At 35.6% G+C, this 20,619-nt stretch overlaps 1 protein-coding gene across 4 annotated transcripts in view; it reads right to left on the minus strand.

Moving 5' to 3' along the window:
* Nucleotides 1–20,619, minus strand: part of PCDH9 (protocadherin 9) — a 679,091-nt gene that overhangs the window by 318,852 nt on the left and 339,620 nt on the right. Inside the window, exon 4 of one of the 4 annotated variants that reach the window (XM_059821043.1) lies at nucleotides 14,211–14,244. The exons of the other annotated variants lie outside the window; for them this stretch is intronic. Coding sequence (XP_059677026.1) covers nucleotides 14,211–14,244 — 34 coding nt within the window. The remainder of the gene's footprint in view (nucleotides 1–14,210; nucleotides 14,245–20,619) is intronic. 4 annotated transcript variants of the gene reach the window in all.

Here is a 20,619-nt window from a genome sequence, read left to right on the forward strand (position 1 = left end):
AGTTCCACTTGGCCATAAAGCTTTTTTGTTGTTGTTGTTGTTGTTTTTTTTAATGTTTATTTTAAAAAATTCCCTTAGAAACTAAAATGTTACTTTAGTTGCAGAGTGTGCAAGTAACTACACATTAGCAGGAAAATCAGGTAACACAGCTTTCAATAAAATTAACAATGTGGTACCAATAGTTCAACCATACTAAATGTTTTTGGATTGCCAGAAATCCACATTATATTCAGATCAGTTAAAACCTGCAAGTATCTAGGGGTTCACTTGCATGAGCATTTTGGTTTGATTCAGGATTGAGTTTTAGAAATGAACATACAGCTTGTGTTCACTGACTGAGCCTTGGTTTACAATGTGGAGAGGTGTGGAATTGCACAAACTGGTTTGCTGTTGAATTCACCTGAATAGTAAGACAAGCTCCAGTATTCCAGGGCATCCAGCACAGGACCAGACAAGAGTCAGACCTAGCAAAATTCTAAAAACTCATAGGGTATAGATGTCAAGTCCTCAGCATCGGTTGCTTCACTCTAAGGTGGTCTATTTCGTCACACTACTTGATAATATTAGATGTAGTCTACATACTTGGGGAAAGAGTAAAATAGCAAAATTGAACACTGTGCTTCTAGGAAAAAAAACAACAACAAAATGAGGAAGGTGAGTAGGGCTTAGGAGGTTTTGTTGGCTTTTTCTTTTTTGTTTGTTTGCTTGCTTTGTTTTTAATAACAAAGCAATTCTTGCACAGATCACAAAGGCACATCACATCAGCAGAAAATTACCTAGAAAGTCACTTTCTCCTTGGAAGTCACAGAATTACAAGATGTTAAAAGAACATGAAGGTAAAAGAACAGAGAAGAAAATCCTGAAATGAAATTTGAAGAATTTCAAAACAAAATGCATATGATTAATTTAAGTAAGCAAGTTGCTTCAAAGATAGAGCATAACCACATACATGTTTCCAATTATTTCATCTTAGGGGAGGAATATTCATAGAAAATCTCTTAAAACATTTTTCTACATTGCCCCTTAAGACTAACCACACATGTCTCTTGTCTGCTCATCACACTGATCCTTGCAAAAGAAAGAAAAAAAATCAGTGAGGTAAGTTCTTAGACTGTGTATTCCAAGTTTTTTCTGCCCATGTTGTTATTTAGCAAAAGAGTTGAAGAGTACCAGTATGGAAAACCTCGGTTATAGCCCTACCCAAAACCTAAAGAGCAGAAACAATCCTTCAGACTTCCACTCTTTAACTAATATCCAGAGGTCAGGATATGGACAATGTACATTTCTTGGCTCTTCCTTGCTGTTCTCTTTAGTCACTTAAATGCCACCACCTTCTCTATATGGACACCACCTGACAAAGGGTCTCTGCAAAGTTTGAGGTGTAAAGGGATAAAATGAAATCTATGGGAGTTATAAATGATTTTCACAGTTCTTAATTTCTGATAGAATAAAAAGATATCTTAACAGCCAGGCACAAGATAACCCAGTATTTTTATATACTTTTCTTCCTAAAAACAGAAAATGATGACTGCTTCACTACTACACTACACTACCACCAATTACTGTAGAAAATATATCAGAGCCTCTTCTCTTTATAACAATTATTTCCCATTCTTATTTATGTAGCCTATGTAATTTCGTTAAAATGCATGTTTGTGGAGATCAGTGTAATCTATGAACAATAATTACGCATCTATTTTGGTTATTATTTTCATTCTTGTCTTACTGAATATTGCTTTCTTCCATGAACTTTACTATTTATGCATAAAGAATACTAATGGATTATTAAGTAATCCTTAAATGGTATAGTGAATTCTGAATGGACAGTTATTTCACTATCTGTAAAACTAATAAAAAAATAAACAGTTACCAAACCGATGCAGATTTCAAAACAACCTGTGCATCACAGGAAGAAAATATTTTGGTCAGTGAAACTGTATAACACATACATGAAATAGAGTTTCATTGCCGGGTAAATTCCACAGTTAAGAAGACCACAGATGATCACTTTTTTCCCAGAAGTGAGTCACAGTTCCAGTGGGTAAACTGTTTGATTTTTTGATGGAATACAACAAGAGAATAACACTGAGACATAACAGAGGAAAGGACACTGTCAGATAAACCAATATAGCTTTCTATCATGTGGAGCTGACACAGGAGTGGAGGGGTAAGTGAAATTCCCAACAGTCTTCAGATAATATTCCACTTACTGGATGTTTTTGTGATTACTTAATGAAGCTTCTACTCCTGCTTGCAGATCCCTGTTATATAAAAAGTTTTTTCACTGGTAAAAGTGAGAAGGAAAAATATGACTTCATATCCAGCTTCTTCATATATGTATCCTCTTAAATATATGCATTAATGAAATAAAAAAAAAACCATACCAAACCAAAACCACAAAACCCCAGTAAAATGTTAATTCAGAATGTATGTAGAATTACCTCAATTTCAATTTTGTGGGATTGGGCCAAAGATAATTGTGCCTTAACATAAAAAAAACCCTTCAAATAATGGCTTTAGAACAAAGGAAGTGTTCACTTTCTCACTTGGTACATATTGACATTTAATTTTCATGCTTAAAGGGCTTGCATTCCAATCTCCAAACTGAACTTTAATGCAAGCTGTGGGTAAAGAACATCATCTTCATTAAGCATCAACCAGCAATCAAACAAATAAGAATATTTCAAAGTAGAATTCCCACCCTGCAGGGTTCTAGTGAAGGAAATAATAAAGTGAAATATGAAAAATAAAACTGTTCTTCAAGAAAAACAGATCTAATTAAAAGGAAGACCTAACAACTTCATGGATTAATTGGGAACCTACTGAGATAATTAGACCTCTGGGAGTAAGATTACACCCATCATAAACTGCTTTTTTCACAACTACAGGTTAAGTGCTTAAAGCTTTAATTGGGGGCAGCACTAAGTGGAAAGTGGAACTTGCACAGAAGAATTAGTATTTGGTGAAGCAATATCCTGAAGTACTTTGGCATCGTTAAAAACCACATTATTATTTTTCCCCAAGTGCATGGGATTCTTGGAGCCAAGTTGACAACTGTGGTTACAATTTATACCAATCAAAAAATGCTCACACTATTATACTTTGACCTATAAACCACATGTAGCTACTCTGTACATTAGTAGTTCAAATACAGTTTCACCCTCTGTGATTACAGTTTAAATCAGCCGTTATTTTAACACATACATACACCATGATAGCTTCTGCAGTCTTTCAAGAGAAATCTACCCTGAGAAAACTACACTAAATAAAAAAAATAATAAAATATAAAAAAAGAAAAAAAAAAAGAAAGAAGAATCTGAAGACATAGTAAACTGCTGCAAAGAATAACTGCTTCTCAGAATTGCTCCAAGGACTAATTTTAGTTAAACCATTTGAAACAGAAACAATTTAATATACAAGCGTCATGGAAACTTTGGCATCCAGCTGATGAATTGTGTGCCCATTAGACAACTTGGAAAGCACAGTAGGAAAGCTTTACTAACACAACACAAAAGGTGGTCAGAGTTCCTGCTTTAATTCCCCTTTAGGGGTAGGAAAACACCTGCAGAAGAAATAAACTACCTATTTTCTAAAAGCACCATATGTTCTTTCCTAAATGATAACATTCAAGAAAAAGACAATTTCTTTTTAATTACAAATTTTATTTGCATGCAAAATAACCTATTTCAATACTAACTCGCCATCTTTATTTTTGAGATTATATACAACAGATGAGAAGGTTGAATTCTGTAAATGTTTTAAAATACTATGGGGTATACATGGGATTGAATTTACTGTGATATAATTTTGGTGTAAAACAAGTTATGTGGTCCATAGGAACCCAGAGAGTTATTGGTGTAATTAATCACCCCTAAAAATCGAATCTAGAAAAGTTTGAAGAATGTTTCTGAGATATGTATTTCAATGGCTTTTAAACATGTTACAAGGTGCTTCTCTGAATATGCATGCTATGGCCCGTGGCTATTTGTTCAATTTACTAAAATATTTTCAGGAGTTCTCAAGCCATTCTTGGATTAAAATAGGAAAAAAAGGTGTCTAAGATTCCTTTCTTGTAATTGCTTCACATTCACTTCATTTTGCCCCAGTCTTTGTCAAGCTGTCAAGCTCCAGCTGTCAGGCTCTACCTGCATAATTAATCCGTAGTTATCCATTTAGGCATGATGAGTTTCTTGAAGACTAAGAACTACCCTACAAGCCTGATCTGGTTATCTCAGCTAACAGGTATCTTAGGGAATTTCACCCACTGCTCTTTGTTTGAGATGCTGCTTGAATGTGCCTTGGTTCTTGTCTATTTTATCCTGCCTCCTCTCTCTTGTTGCTGCAGCTCAGGACCCTCCCTCTTCTGCATTTTAAACTCCATCTAGTAACATGAATCTAGGACAAAGATGAAGTAGGGGCGGAAGAAATTGTTCAGACCAATAGCATCCCATCATCATGTCCTACAGACTGGCAGATTTCTTGGTTCCCCCAGTTCTCTGATGATTATTCTGGCCTCTGACCATGTTCACACTTTGCTCTTTGGATAGGTACACTTTGTAACTTTTCTTGTTCATGATTTTTTTCTAGCTCCAAAAAAGTCTCTAGCTTCATCTTATTGAACTATACCATGGAGTGATACATTAATTGACATAACTACAGATGTCAGTTTTAGTCAACGAAATTGTGTGAAAAATTTGGTATATCACCATGACTTAGTAAGATAACAATAAACACACCATTAATAAGTGGCATCTAATTTGTAACTTGGTATAAGAAATAAACATACAATAATAAAGTAGATCTATTAGCAATTTTATCAAACACCGTATAATCTTGATCATTCAAAACACAGACAAAAATCTCAAAAAACATTGTTAAACTATTTATAAGTGCATTGCATTCGAAGCCAAGATTGTCAGTTGATTCTAACTATTTCGATATGCCTTCTGGATTCAGGCACTAATGAACCAATAGCTATCAGCATGACTTTTGCTGAAATACTGTTACATTAATGAGTTTGGATCAGCTGCTCAAACAGTTTGGCTGAAAAAGATGTCTGTTCAGGCAATATATTGGGGGAGGTGAACATAAATGTTATGTTTCAGCCCCTTAAATTTAGTTGATTGCAAACATGATGACCGAAACCTTTTTTTTTTACATTGAGCTTTATTTGACACTGTTCTGAATAAATTAGACTGTATATAAAACTGCCTTGTTTATCTTTCATGGAAAAACACTGGAAAAAGTTCTTCTCTTTATTATACAACTCATAACCCAAATGACATCCTATGTTACACCAGTGTAAACCACTGGTGAATTTGTCACTATCATATTGAAGTCAGCATTATTCAAAGCTAAAAGTTATTCCCTCAGCTGTGCTATACCTCTATATTAACCTGTCTAAGACTGACACAAACTCCAGTGGGGTCACATATCCCTAGAATTAACATTTTGGTGTGAAAAGGCAACAGGGATTTACATATGACATTACTTAAATTAATTCTTTCTGTTGTCTTCAGTACAGTACTTCCCTGGAGCACCTTTAGTCATTCAATGCACATGGAATGAGAAATCTTTCTGTATATTAGTTTATTAAAGGAACCAGAATATGAGTCACCAGTCATGTACATTAACTTTAAAGAAAACCTCCTCAAATAATGGTAATGATTAGATTATACCTGAATGGATTGCCCTCTGCACCTGTGAGAAGGTAAAGATGATACACCTGAAGCTGATGACTCAGTACTCTGTAGACCAAACAATATATTTGAAAAGAGAGGGGAAAACCATGTCTATCATCTTTTCACCTACACATTACTAAACTGTGCTCTTGGGGGAAAAGAAAAAAAGAAATAAAATTTAAATTGCATTCAAGCCAATTTAACTGGACAACCTGAAACTGAAATTCTAAACACTATTTTAAAAATATTTTAGTGACACTTGTCCTATATAGGAAGCAGCTGCATTTATCTAGTTTAAGTCAGACACCAGCACTTGGGATTTGTTCAGCTCCAGGGTTGTATCATAAATTCCTTGAGGGAATTCACAATTCACCAAATGACGTATTGTTATTATCACCAAAAGTGAACCATATTCAACAAAACAGTACTCAGTGGGCAGCAATTCTGCAGTGTATAATTATAGTTGCCATTTCCCATCCCCGGATTAAATGTATTTTCACTTTTCAACTTCAACAACAAAAAAAAACCAAACCCACCTTTCCCCATCGCTTGAAACACCTAAGAAGATTCGTTTTAATATGTAAACAATTATTTATCTTGATTTTTTGAATAAACCCCACCTATACTATTCTTTCATTGGAATATCTGTACTTTCCTTCCTTTCTAGCATTATTCTGGGTTCTGAGGTTTGGGGTGTCTGCTACCAAATATAAATATCAGCTGCATCTACATTATAATTAAGGTCTTGTTTCTCTGTTGATTATTGTAAAAGCCTTGAAAAAAGCAAAAAGTCCCTATTAATCTCTTTTATTAGCAGTATAAAAGACTGTGTTGCTCTAGTTTATGAGTTATGGCATTTTATGCAGTATTGTTTGTATCTTTAGCTAGCTAAAATCCTCCATAATTCTCACCTAAAATCCTAAGGTTGTGTTCCATTTTTAGTTGCATTTGTGTAACTTCCGAAAAATTCTCTCGGTCTACATACTTTGGAAGTCCTTGCAGATAGAATGGATATGAGTCTTATACTTATGTTGGAATAAAGGGCAATAGACCTAACTCATAGCTCAGGAAGTTTAGATGTTTCGTATATGAGACCGCATGATAGTCTTTATTGGTGTGATAGGATTAAAGGGTCTTGCAGTACACTGAGCATCCAGTCAATACTATTTTATCACTCTAGTATACCTCCTGTCATTTAGAGACCATTGATGAGTATGCCCGTACAACACAAACGAACACATGACATACATCCTTGAGCAAGCATTGTCTGAAATACCTTTTGACTAATCAGCAACATAGACACATTTAGGCAATTCTGAGGAAATAGGTACTTGGCATTGCACCAGTAAAATGTGACCTAGTACATTTGCATGGTGATGTGCCATCTGATGCAGATTTATTTGCTTGCATTAACATTAGCTCACAGATCCATATATCAGAATCTATGCCATTATGTTACTTTTATGCTAGTTCAGTGTGGAATTAATTCTTTCTGTTATACCTCTCCTGATATCCAAAAGTAGGTGTGCATTTCAATGCTAGAGGAGAAAGATGTGTGATAACAATTGTCCTGAGGGTACTAAAAAAAACACAAGACAAAGATTCTCATTCTGTCTTAAACTCCCCTCCTCTTCTCTTTCACTTCTTTTTTCTTTTCCATATGCCCATGTGAATTGTGAGAGGATAATTCACTCCCTATCCATGTCTTCTCATCTGAAATTTTTAGTAACCTACTTGGCTGGGTGGATTCTTGTTGGTTTTTTTGTTTTCTAAAGATGAGTTATTCCTTACAATCTTTTGAAAATACAGCTTTGCATCCATAAAACTTTTAGCAGTGGCAGTGAGATTATGAATAGAAATATGAGAGATGGTATCTCTGAACACCAAATATGGATGCAAATCAAGTAGTCAGATGCAGTTATTCTACTGACCTAGTTTGTAGATAAGGAATTGTGCATCTGTTCCTCCACCTTTCTAAAAACATGCAACTGAAAACTGCCTACCACACCAATGAAAAACATACATGCACTCTCAGAATAAATTTAAGTATGTTTGTAGAAGAGCAAGAAGAGTACATGAAGTTACTATCTGCTTGGATTCACCTTGCTGTTTAACACATACTTGAAATGACAGTAATTCTAGAGTTGCTTCCTGCATCTAACTGCAGACTTGAACTCTGCAGCCTTTCTAATTGGTCTTGCTTGTCACACTTAATTTGTTCTGATTTTATTTTGAACAATTATTAAATACAAATGAAAACACTAAAAGCTATTTTGCTCCATTAGCCTTGTGCATTCCATTCTGTATTCAGGCCCTACATCAACAACTGCTGCAGCAATACTGTTTCTTTCAGGATAAAGACAAAACATGGACTACATCCAACTTTTAATCAGCTGTACAGATGGGTTTATTTCACAAATGCACTAGGCTGCACAGATGGAAGTTCCTGAATGCCTGACAAGGTGTTAAAATGGTTACTGAGATTACAAAGGAATAAAAAAGGAGCACTGGAAATTATAATTAGTATCTCTTAAGGGCTTATTAGTTCAGAACTTAAATTTTGCTGTTGGTGTGTGGAAAGCAGTTTGCAGAAGGGAACACACATCAGGTTAGCTATGATAACTGTTTTCTACCCCTTAAGAATACACACAATCTTACAAATATCTAACTCAACTGTTACACCTGATACAATACTCACTGAAACCAGCCAAAAGCATGACATAATATTTTTGACTATCCAAAGGCAGAACAAATGGAGCAGCAGTTTGTGCTCAGTGGCATACTGAGCAGCAGTTAAAAAAAATCCTGCAGATATCAGTGGAGAAAAATAGCTTTATACACGCTTAATGGTGTTATGCTTTTGAGCAGTTTTATTGTAATCTTACAGATTTTATGCCTAAAAAAGTGAACTGAATTATCAAACTTGACTGAACAGGTTACAGCATTCATCACCTCATGGATCTATACCAATTTACTATCATGATGCCAAATGTTCTAAACTGTGTTTTGGAAATAACACAATAATAAAAGAGGTCATTAATAACTGTGATCATTACAGATTCCTGTGCTCTTGTTTGCAAGAGTGGAGGGCTGCAGAGACAATGCTATCTTTATGCTAAGAGCACTAACCTTTTCTCCATTTTTAATGTCAGAAGTTTTGGGTCATTCAGGGAAAGAAATAAAGTATTATAAGTGCCCCTGCAATCTCTTCATATATACTGATTTGGGGACAGTTGTGTGTGGGTGAATCAGGAATAGGCTGTCCTCATGCACTGGAAGCTGCACTGCAATTTTATGCAGAGCTTTGTGCTGAATATTTTATTCACAATATGTTCTTGTGAAGATCTCTGACCTTTCAGTACTATGAATGAAAGATGCTTATTGTCCAAAACTCTAGTTTCTCTTCCATGCTAAAGACTCAGTTCTGCGATGAGCATAGTACGTAAATGTGCATATGTGACACCATATAGACAGTAGATACATTTAAATGGACCAGATTCAGATAAGGGAAAAAATGTTTTACTAGATCCCAAAAGAGGCAATGATTAAGAAAGACAGTAGTACTCATTTTAAAATGTAGCTTATAACAGAAGAGAAAACATCCTTAAGAAGTGGACATTAAATTCAAAAGAAACATGGTGTGATTGGTATGTTGGAATATGTCAAAGATGACACGAAGGCAAAAATATTCCATAAATAGTTTGGGGTTTTTTACAGAAGAAAGCAAGAAGATGTAAAAGGTTGTAGAAGTTAACTTCATTTTGATTCTACGCAAGGTAATACATATGTGTATGAATTTATACACAAAAAATAAGGCAGACATGAGTAGGAAGGGGATAAGATAATATAGGTTCATGAAAAACAAATTCAGCCAAACTAATAAAATTCTTTTTGTCAAGATTAATTTCTGTATGACAAAAATAATAGCAGTTCTTGACATCAGTTTCTATTTAAAAATAAATAAATAATTCTGTCTCTCTACAACATTTTACTAGTGAAACTAGACACTAAAATCAAGTCTTTACACATTAAATAAATAAATAAAAATGGCTAATTAGTAAGTGTCAAAATATAAAGGTAAACATAGAATCATTATCAAGCAGGTTTATTTCTATTGGTATCCTTCAGGTCCCAAATCTTGGCACTGTGATTTAAGAATTTCATGACTGGATGAAACAAAGAAATTGGGGATGAAGTTTGCAGATGACATAAGGATTAGGGGGTAGTGAATAAATAAAACAAGTGACTAATTAGAAAGAACTTTGGATCACATTGGAATCTGGGACCAAGCAAACTATGTATTTTAATGTGACAAGATGTAAAAAACATAAATATGGGATGGTAGTGGTGGTGGGCAATGAACAAACAGAAAACCTTGCAACTATGTTTACACAGCTGGGGAAGTAATTACATCCAAGAGGATCTGAGAGCTGTTACACATAATCAGCTGAACATGAGCTCCAAATATAAGACAGCAAACAAGAAGACTAACATGGTTCTTACATACGTTATATTCAAAAGACTCATATAGTTATTGCAGATTTTCTTATTAAAATATGACCAATGCATTAGCTTTATTTATTTCATGCAGGGGTGACCATTACTAGAATATGGTATTTGTCTTTACATCTGGAAGAAAACTAATAGAGTGAGGGAGTTCAGAGAACTATAGAAGACAGTTTCAAGGCTCAAAAACTGCACCTGTGAGAATCTCAACAAACCAGTTAATGACCTTTAATTGTATTAAGAATTTGCTGATAGGAGATGCTTTAGTCTGGCAGACACAATTACAGCAAGATTAAATGACTAAAAACTAAAATTCGACATATTCAGAATAAAAGCCATTTACATTAATTTAAAAATAAATTTTATTATTAAAAAAAATCAAAAGTTCTGGGAGATTCACTGTCATTGAATATTTTTAAAGCAAAACTCTTTTCTTCTAAAAGAGAGATTCAGATTAAAGGAACAACCAATAAGGGGAAATGCTGTAGCCTTTGTAATGGAGAAATGCGTGTTAGACTATCACATGGCCCATCCTGTCTTTATAAACAAGAATCAATATGAAATAATATCACCAATATGTTAGTAAATCTATTTGGTGAAATATTGAGCTAAATAAAGTCTACATAATGTCTGTGCACATGGCAGGATCTACATTCCTGAAGAGGTAATATTGACACACAGGTGTCATTCCATTGTTTAAATAAACTGAAGTTAACTTTTTAGTCAATATATGTAATGTCTTCATACTACTCTATAGAGTAATCTAATGAAATGCAATTAGAGTTTTTAGTTTCTGAGGCTGATTTCAGCATAAACTTAATTGTAAATAATTAGAGTGTGTAAAGATTATGAAATTATTAAATAAATTTATAAAAATGCATGACTTCCTCATTAAAGATTACAAATGGTAGATTAATAGTCTCATCACCAACAGATTCAAAATACAGCATTTAAAGAGAACATATTTTATCTGCATAGGGAATCAGATGTTAAATTATACACCATACAGATCAACCAATGCTAGGATGGAAGACTGTCAATGGAAATATCAGCAATCCAGGAGGTTATGTTATATTTCATCAGTATCTACCTCTTTGTTTAAAAGAAAATTGCAAGTTGATGATGTGCTTGGTAAGGAATGGTGATAGACAGTGGAGTGTAATGCTAATGTGCCATCTCTCAAATCAGAAAGAAAATCAAGATCCAGATCACTGGGGATTGCTCAAAATCTCATGAAATATTTCCCCATATAAAAAATACTATCAGTGTTAGACTTGGTGACCTTTGCAAACTTCATTTTGAGTAATTAAATTTTGCCCAACTCAGATATCCCCAAACCTACATTTATCTGATAGCACAATCAATTACTTTATAGACTGCCCATTGCCATAGCAGCTGGGAATTAATTTAAAAAATTAATAATATTAATAATAATTTATATGAACTTCCGACCTATTGCTGCTTCATAGAGAAACATTAGAAAATGCAGTTTAATGTCTTTAGAATACAGAAGGACAGAAGTCAGTGAAATGAAATGCACTTCAAGCATAGTCTTTATTTCATCTAATTTTATATGTCACAACTTAATTCACCTGGTGGAAACTACTAAGATAATCTCCTTAGCTAGACTTTGGAGAAAAACCACACAGTTCCAGAAGTAAATCACCACCTAACCTGTTAGAATTTATCCTCAGATCCACTAGCATCACTACTGTAACTACAGAGGAATCTTACATGACTGTGTGTGAGACGAATCCAAGCCTCTGTTCTCCAATTTCACAAAAAGATACTTCAAGGCTGAATTTTAAACCAAAAGTGTGTGCCTTTCTTTTCTAGACAAAGAGAATTACATATGAATTACCTTCTTTTATTTTTTTCTTTTTCATACTAGTCAATTAAAAAAATCCCATGTAAATTTAAGAGCACAGGAGTCACCTGTTTAACATACACATCTTTCCAAGAAACAACAATCCTCCGTAAGTTTATGCAGTCCACTCATGATGGAGTTCTTGATGACTAAAAAAAGGTATACCTCCTGCACATTTTCAAGGAAAAGGAGGAGGATCATCAGAGGAACTGCAGGCCAGTCAACCTAGCCTCACTACTCGGCAAATCCTCCTGGAAGCCACATCCAGGCACATACAGTAGGAGGAGGAGACTGGAAACAGCCTACATGCATTTACCAATGGCAAAGTGTGCTTGACCAGCCTGATTGGCTTCTGTGATGAGATGGCTACCTTGGTGAAGAAGGGGTACAGTGATGTAGCTAGGCTTTTGACACTGTCACCCACAGTATCCTTACAGATAAATTGGTGAGATATGGTTTGGATTGGTGGACTATCAAGTGCCTGGAAAAATTTCTTGGAGTGCCAGGTTCAAAGGTTTTTGATCAGGTGCACAGTCCAATGGGCAGCTGGTTAATAGAGGTGGATAATGGGGTCAGTGCTGCCTTTGCATCTGATGTCTTGGCTAACAAGCTGGATCATGAGGCGGAGTGCACCCTCTGCAACTGTGCAGATGACGCCAAGCTGGGGGGCAAGCACTCTGCATGCTGGAATGCCGGGCTCCTCTTCAGAGGGAGCTTGACAGGCTGGATAAATGGGCAACAGGTACCTCAAGAAGTGCAGCAATGGCAAACATGGAGTCCTGCCCCAGGGAGGGAATACCCCCATGCAACAATGCAGGCTGGGGGCCAAATGGATAGAAAGCACCTTGGCAAAAAAAGGTCTGAGGGGAGCTCATGAAAAACATATTGAATATAGCTCGTCAGTGTGGCCTTGCAGCATGGAAGGCCAACTGCATACTAGGCTGTATTAGCAAAAATGTAATCACCTTGAAGAGGCTAGGGATTCTTTCCCTCTTTTCAGCACTTGTAAACCTGCATCTGGAATAACGTGTCCAGTTTTGGGCTCTCTGTTTTGAGCTGGGCTTTGGACCTCCAGGGATCCCTTCCAACCTAAAATATTTTATGATTTTATGACTGCTACTTATACATATCTGTGCCAGATCCATTAAGGATACAAGTAAGAGAGAATTTTATACTTTAAAGCTTACACACCTGGTTGAAGTCTTAGAAACTTGTAGTCCTATAGACAATGTGACTTTTCACACAGTGAAGGACTTGATTTCACCAAAAGTCTTGACATACAGGTAACAAGTACATTCACTGAGAGCTGGGTCTACCAAGCCAAACTGGGTAAAGTACAGAAGACAGATGAACAAGCATCCCAGTGTTCTTTCAGGTCAAATTAAAAACTCTCATTTTGAAAAGCTAAATTTCCCTATAGTTAGTCTTGGAATACCATGAATGATAATACGGGTGGAAGTCTGCAACTACTGAAAAAGAAATAGCCTCACAGAATACTTCAAATTTGACATTAATCCAAAAGACGTCCATATGCACTTCTCAGTCTTATAAGAGAAGATGGCTGAGAAACAAGTCTCTTGTTCCATGTTGTTGATAGCAAAAATTATAAGACATGAAATGGAAATGAGCAATACTACATTTTTGACACTTACAGGCTGGGGAACTATTGGGAAATAAATAAACTATCTGAGGGTCAGAAGAAAGATAGCGATCTATCAAACATATCAATATACCACGCACTTCTTGAAGAAGCAAATAAAACAAACAAGTCCAAACTAAAAGATATATTCTGTGATGAGCTTGGGTAATATATGGTTCTTCAAACGCACAACAGAAACATTATTGTGGGTAACAGAAGTGCATAAATAGTAAAGAAAAGGTATAAAAAACAATGAGGTAAGAAACTTACTGGTATTAATAATGGCAGTAAAAGCAGATTAGTTTCGCCATATCTAAACTTCTGGCTGTGAAAATAAAACTATTTCTTGGATTGTGCATTCACTTGCATTTCAGCAGATGAGATGCAGTAAATTACAGTCATCCCTAGCAAAATTAAACTTTTTTTTTTTTTAATCATGGCTATCAGAAAATTGAGGTGGTTATGGTGGCTAGCTTTGGCACAGTATTTATGTGGTGATAACAGTTACTCGAGAAACGCGAAACCTGGTCCTCCCTGTCTATACTGAAGCCCTGGAGGATGTCCCGATCACAAGTCTAGAATCTAAGTATTCTCTACTGTTCCTATAGAAATCTTTTGTAAAATCAAGAATGCAGAATTTGTAGTCATGAAAATAAAGCAAATGAGGCAGCCTAACAGTACAAGCACAGACTGAGGAGAGGGAAGTCCCTGACTCCATTCCCGACTCCCAAGGATTTTATCCAATGCTGTTCAAATGGAAAAAGAAAAAAAAAAAGTAAAAAAAAAGTCTTGAATGGATTTCCCCCTCCTAGGTTAGTAATCCCAACATAAGACATGAACAGAAAGCCTTGCTTTCTCTTGTGCTGTCTTCTTTTGGACCCATAAATGTTTTTTGTGCTAAATGTCACTTTTCTATCATATTGACATTGGATAAGAACATGAGAAACAATATAAAAAAAAGTCTTATGATTTATTTTAATGTGCAAATGGTCACTAGCATATCAATCACTGCATGTGTTGTTCTGTACCTGCCACTGAAATAGCTATACCCTCTAATCACAATTTTGTTTAATTCTCTTAGCATAATACAATACATTGCTAAAGTGTCCCTGCTATCAGTAACACCTAGTGGGTGGACACATGGTTTTCACCAGAACTGTGATAACAAATTATCCAGCTGAAACAAATCTAAATGTGGAAGGAGACTATTTGCCAAGAAGACAACTACATTGACTAAATGAAGGAAACAGACAAGAGAGAAGTAGAACAGGATATTCTGGCACCGATTATTTTAGTATGCTCTAATGGACATTGTACTTGTTGAAAATGAGAAGCAGACTACTGGATACATAAAAGCCTTGTCATACAAATGCAAAGAAGGTTTTTAACTAGTGGAGGTAATTCATTTCACTTCATGGCAACAAACAGAAGGCACATTTCCTTTTATTTTTTACCTATTTTTTTCTCTTTTTTTTGAAGTGGGTTCCACTGGATTTCATTTTGGTGAATACCTGAGGCAGTTTTTATTGTTTAACAGCTTCCTTTCATCCATAAACATAAATAGGTGTTTTAAATTTGAAAGCAGAAAATAAAGATAGAAACCTAATTTCTCTGAGAAAGAATTGCACTGGAGGTTTTACCATCTGGCGGTGCTCGATTATTCAAGCTTTATTTTCATTGGGTTTTGAAAAATACTACTACATTCAAGCAAGTAGATTAAATGCTATTAACTTTAATACCTTTTTAAACAAAGTAATCTGTTGAAGTGATAATGGATTTTAAAGTAAGTATACTCATTACATCGGTTTTTACACCATTGCGGTTTCCCTGTTGGCCACATGAATCTCTAAACCTGACATTGTTAATTACAATTATAATACGTGGTATGTGAACACTTGATTAACTTCATACTATATTTAAGGCAGACATAAAGGTAATTGAAGTATTCTACCACCAAACTTAAAGGGTGTTATCACAGAAGCTCAAAAATACTGCTTGCCATTTCATTCACTTGGAAATCAGCTGCACAAGATTTCCAGAGCAAAGCTACCATCTATTCAAACCTTGAAAATTAAAGTTTTATTTGAAAGGCTATCAGCTAATTCTACAGGCATGAGACAGGCACTACAACTCATCAAAAATTTATTGATGGGAAAGGTCTGAAGCTGTTGTGCTTTTACATGTATACCCCAATTTAGATTTTTAGTTACCTTTACTTGAAAAATTGGCTCCAACTCTCCACATGGCTTGAGGCATAATTTCAATACTACTTTTTTGTGTCAAAAACACCTGTCTTTTTACTTTAGTGCCAGAAGGGCTTAGCATCTTGTCAGGGAAGTAACACAGCCTGCACATTTATAGATGTCACTCACTTTACCATCTGTTTTTTAGGATAACAGTCACCACTATCACCCAGCCCCTCCAGAGGCTTCAACAATCTTTACGGATTAAGGTTGAGATCTACACTGAAGAACAGCGAGGGGTATCCCACCACTTCCAGCTCATTCTATGGGTCCTTCAACCTTAACTCTGTGAATACCTCATACTACATGAATTCAGTAACTATCCCTCATGCAGAAATTTTTGTCAGTAACGTTCTACCACTTCTTTAAAGTGTTATAGCAAATAATTGTCAAACAAATGTGTGCATGTTGTACACTCAGAGAAAAATGCATGCATATAAACACCAGCCCTAGTACCATGTCCAAACCTACACCACAGGCAGCTTATTTCTAATCTCAAGAGACAGGAGTAACATCATCACTAGTCCTAAATTACATTTAATTGATAAAGTTGTTAATCAGATAATTTGGCAAATGGATTAATAATAAAAACATACAGTATGAAAATCCAGGCTTAATTTATCTACTAGTGAACAAAAAGGGGTTTACTTTAAAGAGGTTTTTTTATTCTTTTTTTCCAGAAAGTACAATTTATTGATCCTTTAATCTCATTAAAATAAATAAATATATAAATAAATCGCACCACAGACCACATTACATGACTTTTATGTACCAGTGCAGCTAAGAAATTTTTGCAGACATACAGGACGAAAGTCAGAAAAGATATATATTTTGATGTAGGGCTGACATCTCAATACTGCTGTGAGAAAATATATAAGATAGTGGCCTTTAAGTTGATGTAGCAGAGAGAAAAAAATTTTCCTTTAGAATAGCATTTAAAGCATGTTCAAACGTTTGCCTCAGTTAGGGACCTTTATAATCCTAAAATATGAGACAGGTTCAAATCTTGCAATAAGACCAAATGGAAGAGATAATATCAAGCAACTACCCCTGTACGATCTGATATCCATATTCTTCTAGAACCAATATGACCTCAACAATTCTTTCACACATAAACATTGTTTTATACTTTCTCTGATGTTAAGGTTTTAATTAAGAGTCATTTATGTCACCTATGACTTGTCCTTGGCCTGGAATTAGCACTTTATCAGTTCTATAACCAGGGATGCGAACCAAACCTTACAAATACATTTCTGTATTAAAATCTCGGAAAGTGCTTTCTAACGGTAATGTTTTGGTTGTTAAAAGCTTAATGTCCTCAGATCTAAAGAAACACAATGAGAACAGATTACAAAGGTAAATTTTCTGCTAGCTGAATATCTTCCTGATAGACATCTAAATATATAACCCTGTCCAAATTACCTGCAATAACACCACTTCCTCTTTTTTTTCTATCTCATGGATCATAATATGCCATTCACACCTTATTATCCTTTTCATTACTTTCCTTAGAATAGGACATGTGTAAGGGTGGAAAACGATCAGCGAGAGTGCCCTGAGTGGCTATAAAGTTTCAGATGAAGTCTCCTCCTTCCCTTTTATAAAGCAGGCAGACAGATGCAGCTGCTGTCCCACATTTCTCCATAGCTGAGCTGCCTGTCTGCCAAGCCGGTTAGTTGGAGAGTTTGAAAGCTATAGTAAACATGCTCATGTTGACAAAATGAATTTGTAAGCCAGAGTATACTGTACAATTGAGAAAAAATATGTTATACTAAATCTGAGTGTAGACTGGAGCTATTAAAAAGCACCTTTTGGAGAGTCTAAAGAGAGAATTCTGCTCTCTCCCCCTGCTACCTTGCAGTGATTTGTTTCAGCTTCCTGAATGAAACCTGTTCATTTCTCTGATGGGAGATGGTGGATGGTGTCCAGCCTTTCCCTTGTTGGGAAACCCAGTGGGGCAGGTTCTTCCTCTCTTCCTCTTCACACTAAATTTGCTGCATTAGTTATTTATTGGTGAAACCATGTCTCTGTCACCAACGTAGCATACCTTCAAAAGTAATTTAAGCAGTCATGTAAACGCGGCATCACTAAGACTCTGTAATTACTGTGGTCTGCATGGGGACATATTTTTGGTTATCATTAGATGTCGGTTAAGCAGTGCTCCTGGTATTGAGTTGTAGCTGGCCAGTGTTTTTCCACTAGGCCCAATTTTCTTCCCATTTTGAATTGGAAAAGAAGCAGGCAGAAATTCCTCAGACAAGTCAGCTTGTTCACTACATTATGACACTTAGGCTGTGTGGGTGGAGGGAGTTGAGAGTGGTACTGCCTTGCCATCCCTGTAAAACATTTTCGTCTCTCACAGAGCAACACAGCAGTGTCAGCACAGTGCTGTCATTACTGTGGAAATATTACACGTAGCCATTAGTCTTCTCCCTTCAATTAGTGACAGTTAGGCTGTGCCTGCTTTAGCTGTTGGCAGCATTGCGAGGTAAAACTTGTCTCCCATTTCGAAAGTAAACTGGGGAAACCTACTGTTCACCAGCCACACTCTTTGGCTGGGAAAAGGAAAAGAGGACAAAGGCATAGACTTGTTTGAAAATAATATGCAGTTAATTTACAGGTAAGCAAATGGCACTGGAAAAGATTAAGGAGATCTTCATGATATGCAGATGACACAGTGTGAATATGATACAACTTCCGGAGTGCCACTTCACAGAGTTCCTCTTGTTTTATCTTATGCCTTTTTTTGGTTCATTGGTTTGTTTTCAGGGGTGCGGGAGGAGTTATATACAACGGAACAGGTTTCAATAATGGAATATTGTTATGAGACATACTTTTTTTCAACTGGACATATCAGAACATATTTGAAAGGTCAACTGTAAAAAAACAGTTCTGTCTTCTGCAGTGAAATCCAATTCAAATCGGCAGAAAAGAGGATTCTCTAGCTTGACTGATAAAGGAAATGCAAAACTGAAGTTCCTCTGATAAATCCTGTGGGGCAAATAGTCTACCAAAATAAATGGGCATAGCTTAACTGATGTTAAATGGAATCTCATTTATTGATAGAAAAAGAGATTTGGGTGTTATATCTGTACAAGAGATCCCCTAAACAGCTGGTGCTGAGATACGATCAGACAAGATCAAAGTTTTCCTATGTGTTAAATCAACATGAGATTTTAGATTTAAAAAACACTAAACTTTAGAGTGTTCAAAATAATGTTTCAGAACTGCATTTCTACCATCTTGAATACAGAATCAAAAAGCCTGAAGCCACATAACAGTGAAAGCTTATTGTAGGCTGTATACTTTGGCTCTGAAAACTTGATTTTTATCTGTATTTGTGCTGTAATTATTTTGCTGTTTTGTTTTACCAAGTGAAGCCAAAAGCTCATGGCTGTTAAACACCTGAATGTACATAAACTCCATCACTGCTTCCATTGTTCATTCTATCAAAAAAATTCTACATTCTTTTGGTCAGTTCTCTCTAAATGAGCTACTCCTGTTAATCATAAGTGGAGTGCTGAAATTTATACAAGATATTAAGGAACTACATTTTGTAACAGTTCAATGAATGAAATTACCTTTGCAAGATATCTTTACATAATAAAAATAAACTTTGAACCTATCATTACATTTCTTTATCTCTTCAAAAACAATAATCCTAGTTTTCCAAGTCTGGCAATCCATTTAACTGCTCGAACATGAAATGTCATTTTCAAACAAGACTTCTTTAGGTTATCCTTTCAAGTGAAAATACTGTATGCAGTTTTTACTACTAAAGGTCAGGTAATAGAGCAATTGGATTGAATAACAAGCAGGGATCAACATACTGCAAGTAGTCTGCTATCAAAAGCCTTCTGCTAAATGACAGATGGCTGGCAAGCTGTAAGAAGCCCACTATTAAGACACTTAAAAAAAAAAAAAAGAAAGAACCAAAAAAAAGGAAAAAAACCCAAACCCCTAACAAACAGAAAGAAAATGTATGAGCAAGATCCATGTATTAACATATCCATATTGGTCAGTCACCTGTGGACATTTGACCTACTTCCATGATGTCTTCCTACAGTGATACAAGCTTTTCTTCTTCTCAGCAGGTAGTAATCTTCCAGGAAGAACTGCTGAGAACTGCAGTTATCCCTACTTGCTGATCTCCCAAATTGTTTTTGGTGATACGGGCATTTCTGTAGTGTATATACCTTTTGCTCTCTCTTAATTTTCCATTTTCTCCTGACAATCCAGAAACAATATAGCACAAGAAGATTATAAGGTTTGAGAGAAAGGTCAATACTAGCTGCGGTGGCAACGTTCTATGCACCTTCAATATGCAGCATGTTCAGCATTATTTTTGCTCATTTTATAATGATATAACAGAGGTCATTAGCAGCTTGTTAGAAGAAGAACCCTTTTAGGTATCATGTTTGATTTATGTTAGTTTACTGTTCCTTCACATTGTATATCTCCCACTAAACTCCTACCTATGAAAAGTCAAGAAATCCATATTATCACAAGGCTCAGGGATTCACTTGCCTACTCCCACTTACAAAGTGTGTTAATTTAAGCTTAATATACATAGATGTTCCCAGCTGCCGATGTGCAACTCAATTAATTTTCAGCTGTATAGGTACATAGAAAAGAATTACCCTATCTGTTTAAAACCAAAATAAGTAGGTTTTATACTCCAAG

This window comes from Gavia stellata, chromosome 1, assembly GCF_030936135.1.
Source record: "Gavia stellata isolate bGavSte3 chromosome 1, bGavSte3.hap2, whole genome shotgun sequence".
In the NCBI taxonomy this organism is placed as follows: Eukaryota; Metazoa; Chordata; class Aves; order Gaviiformes; family Gaviidae; genus Gavia; species Gavia stellata.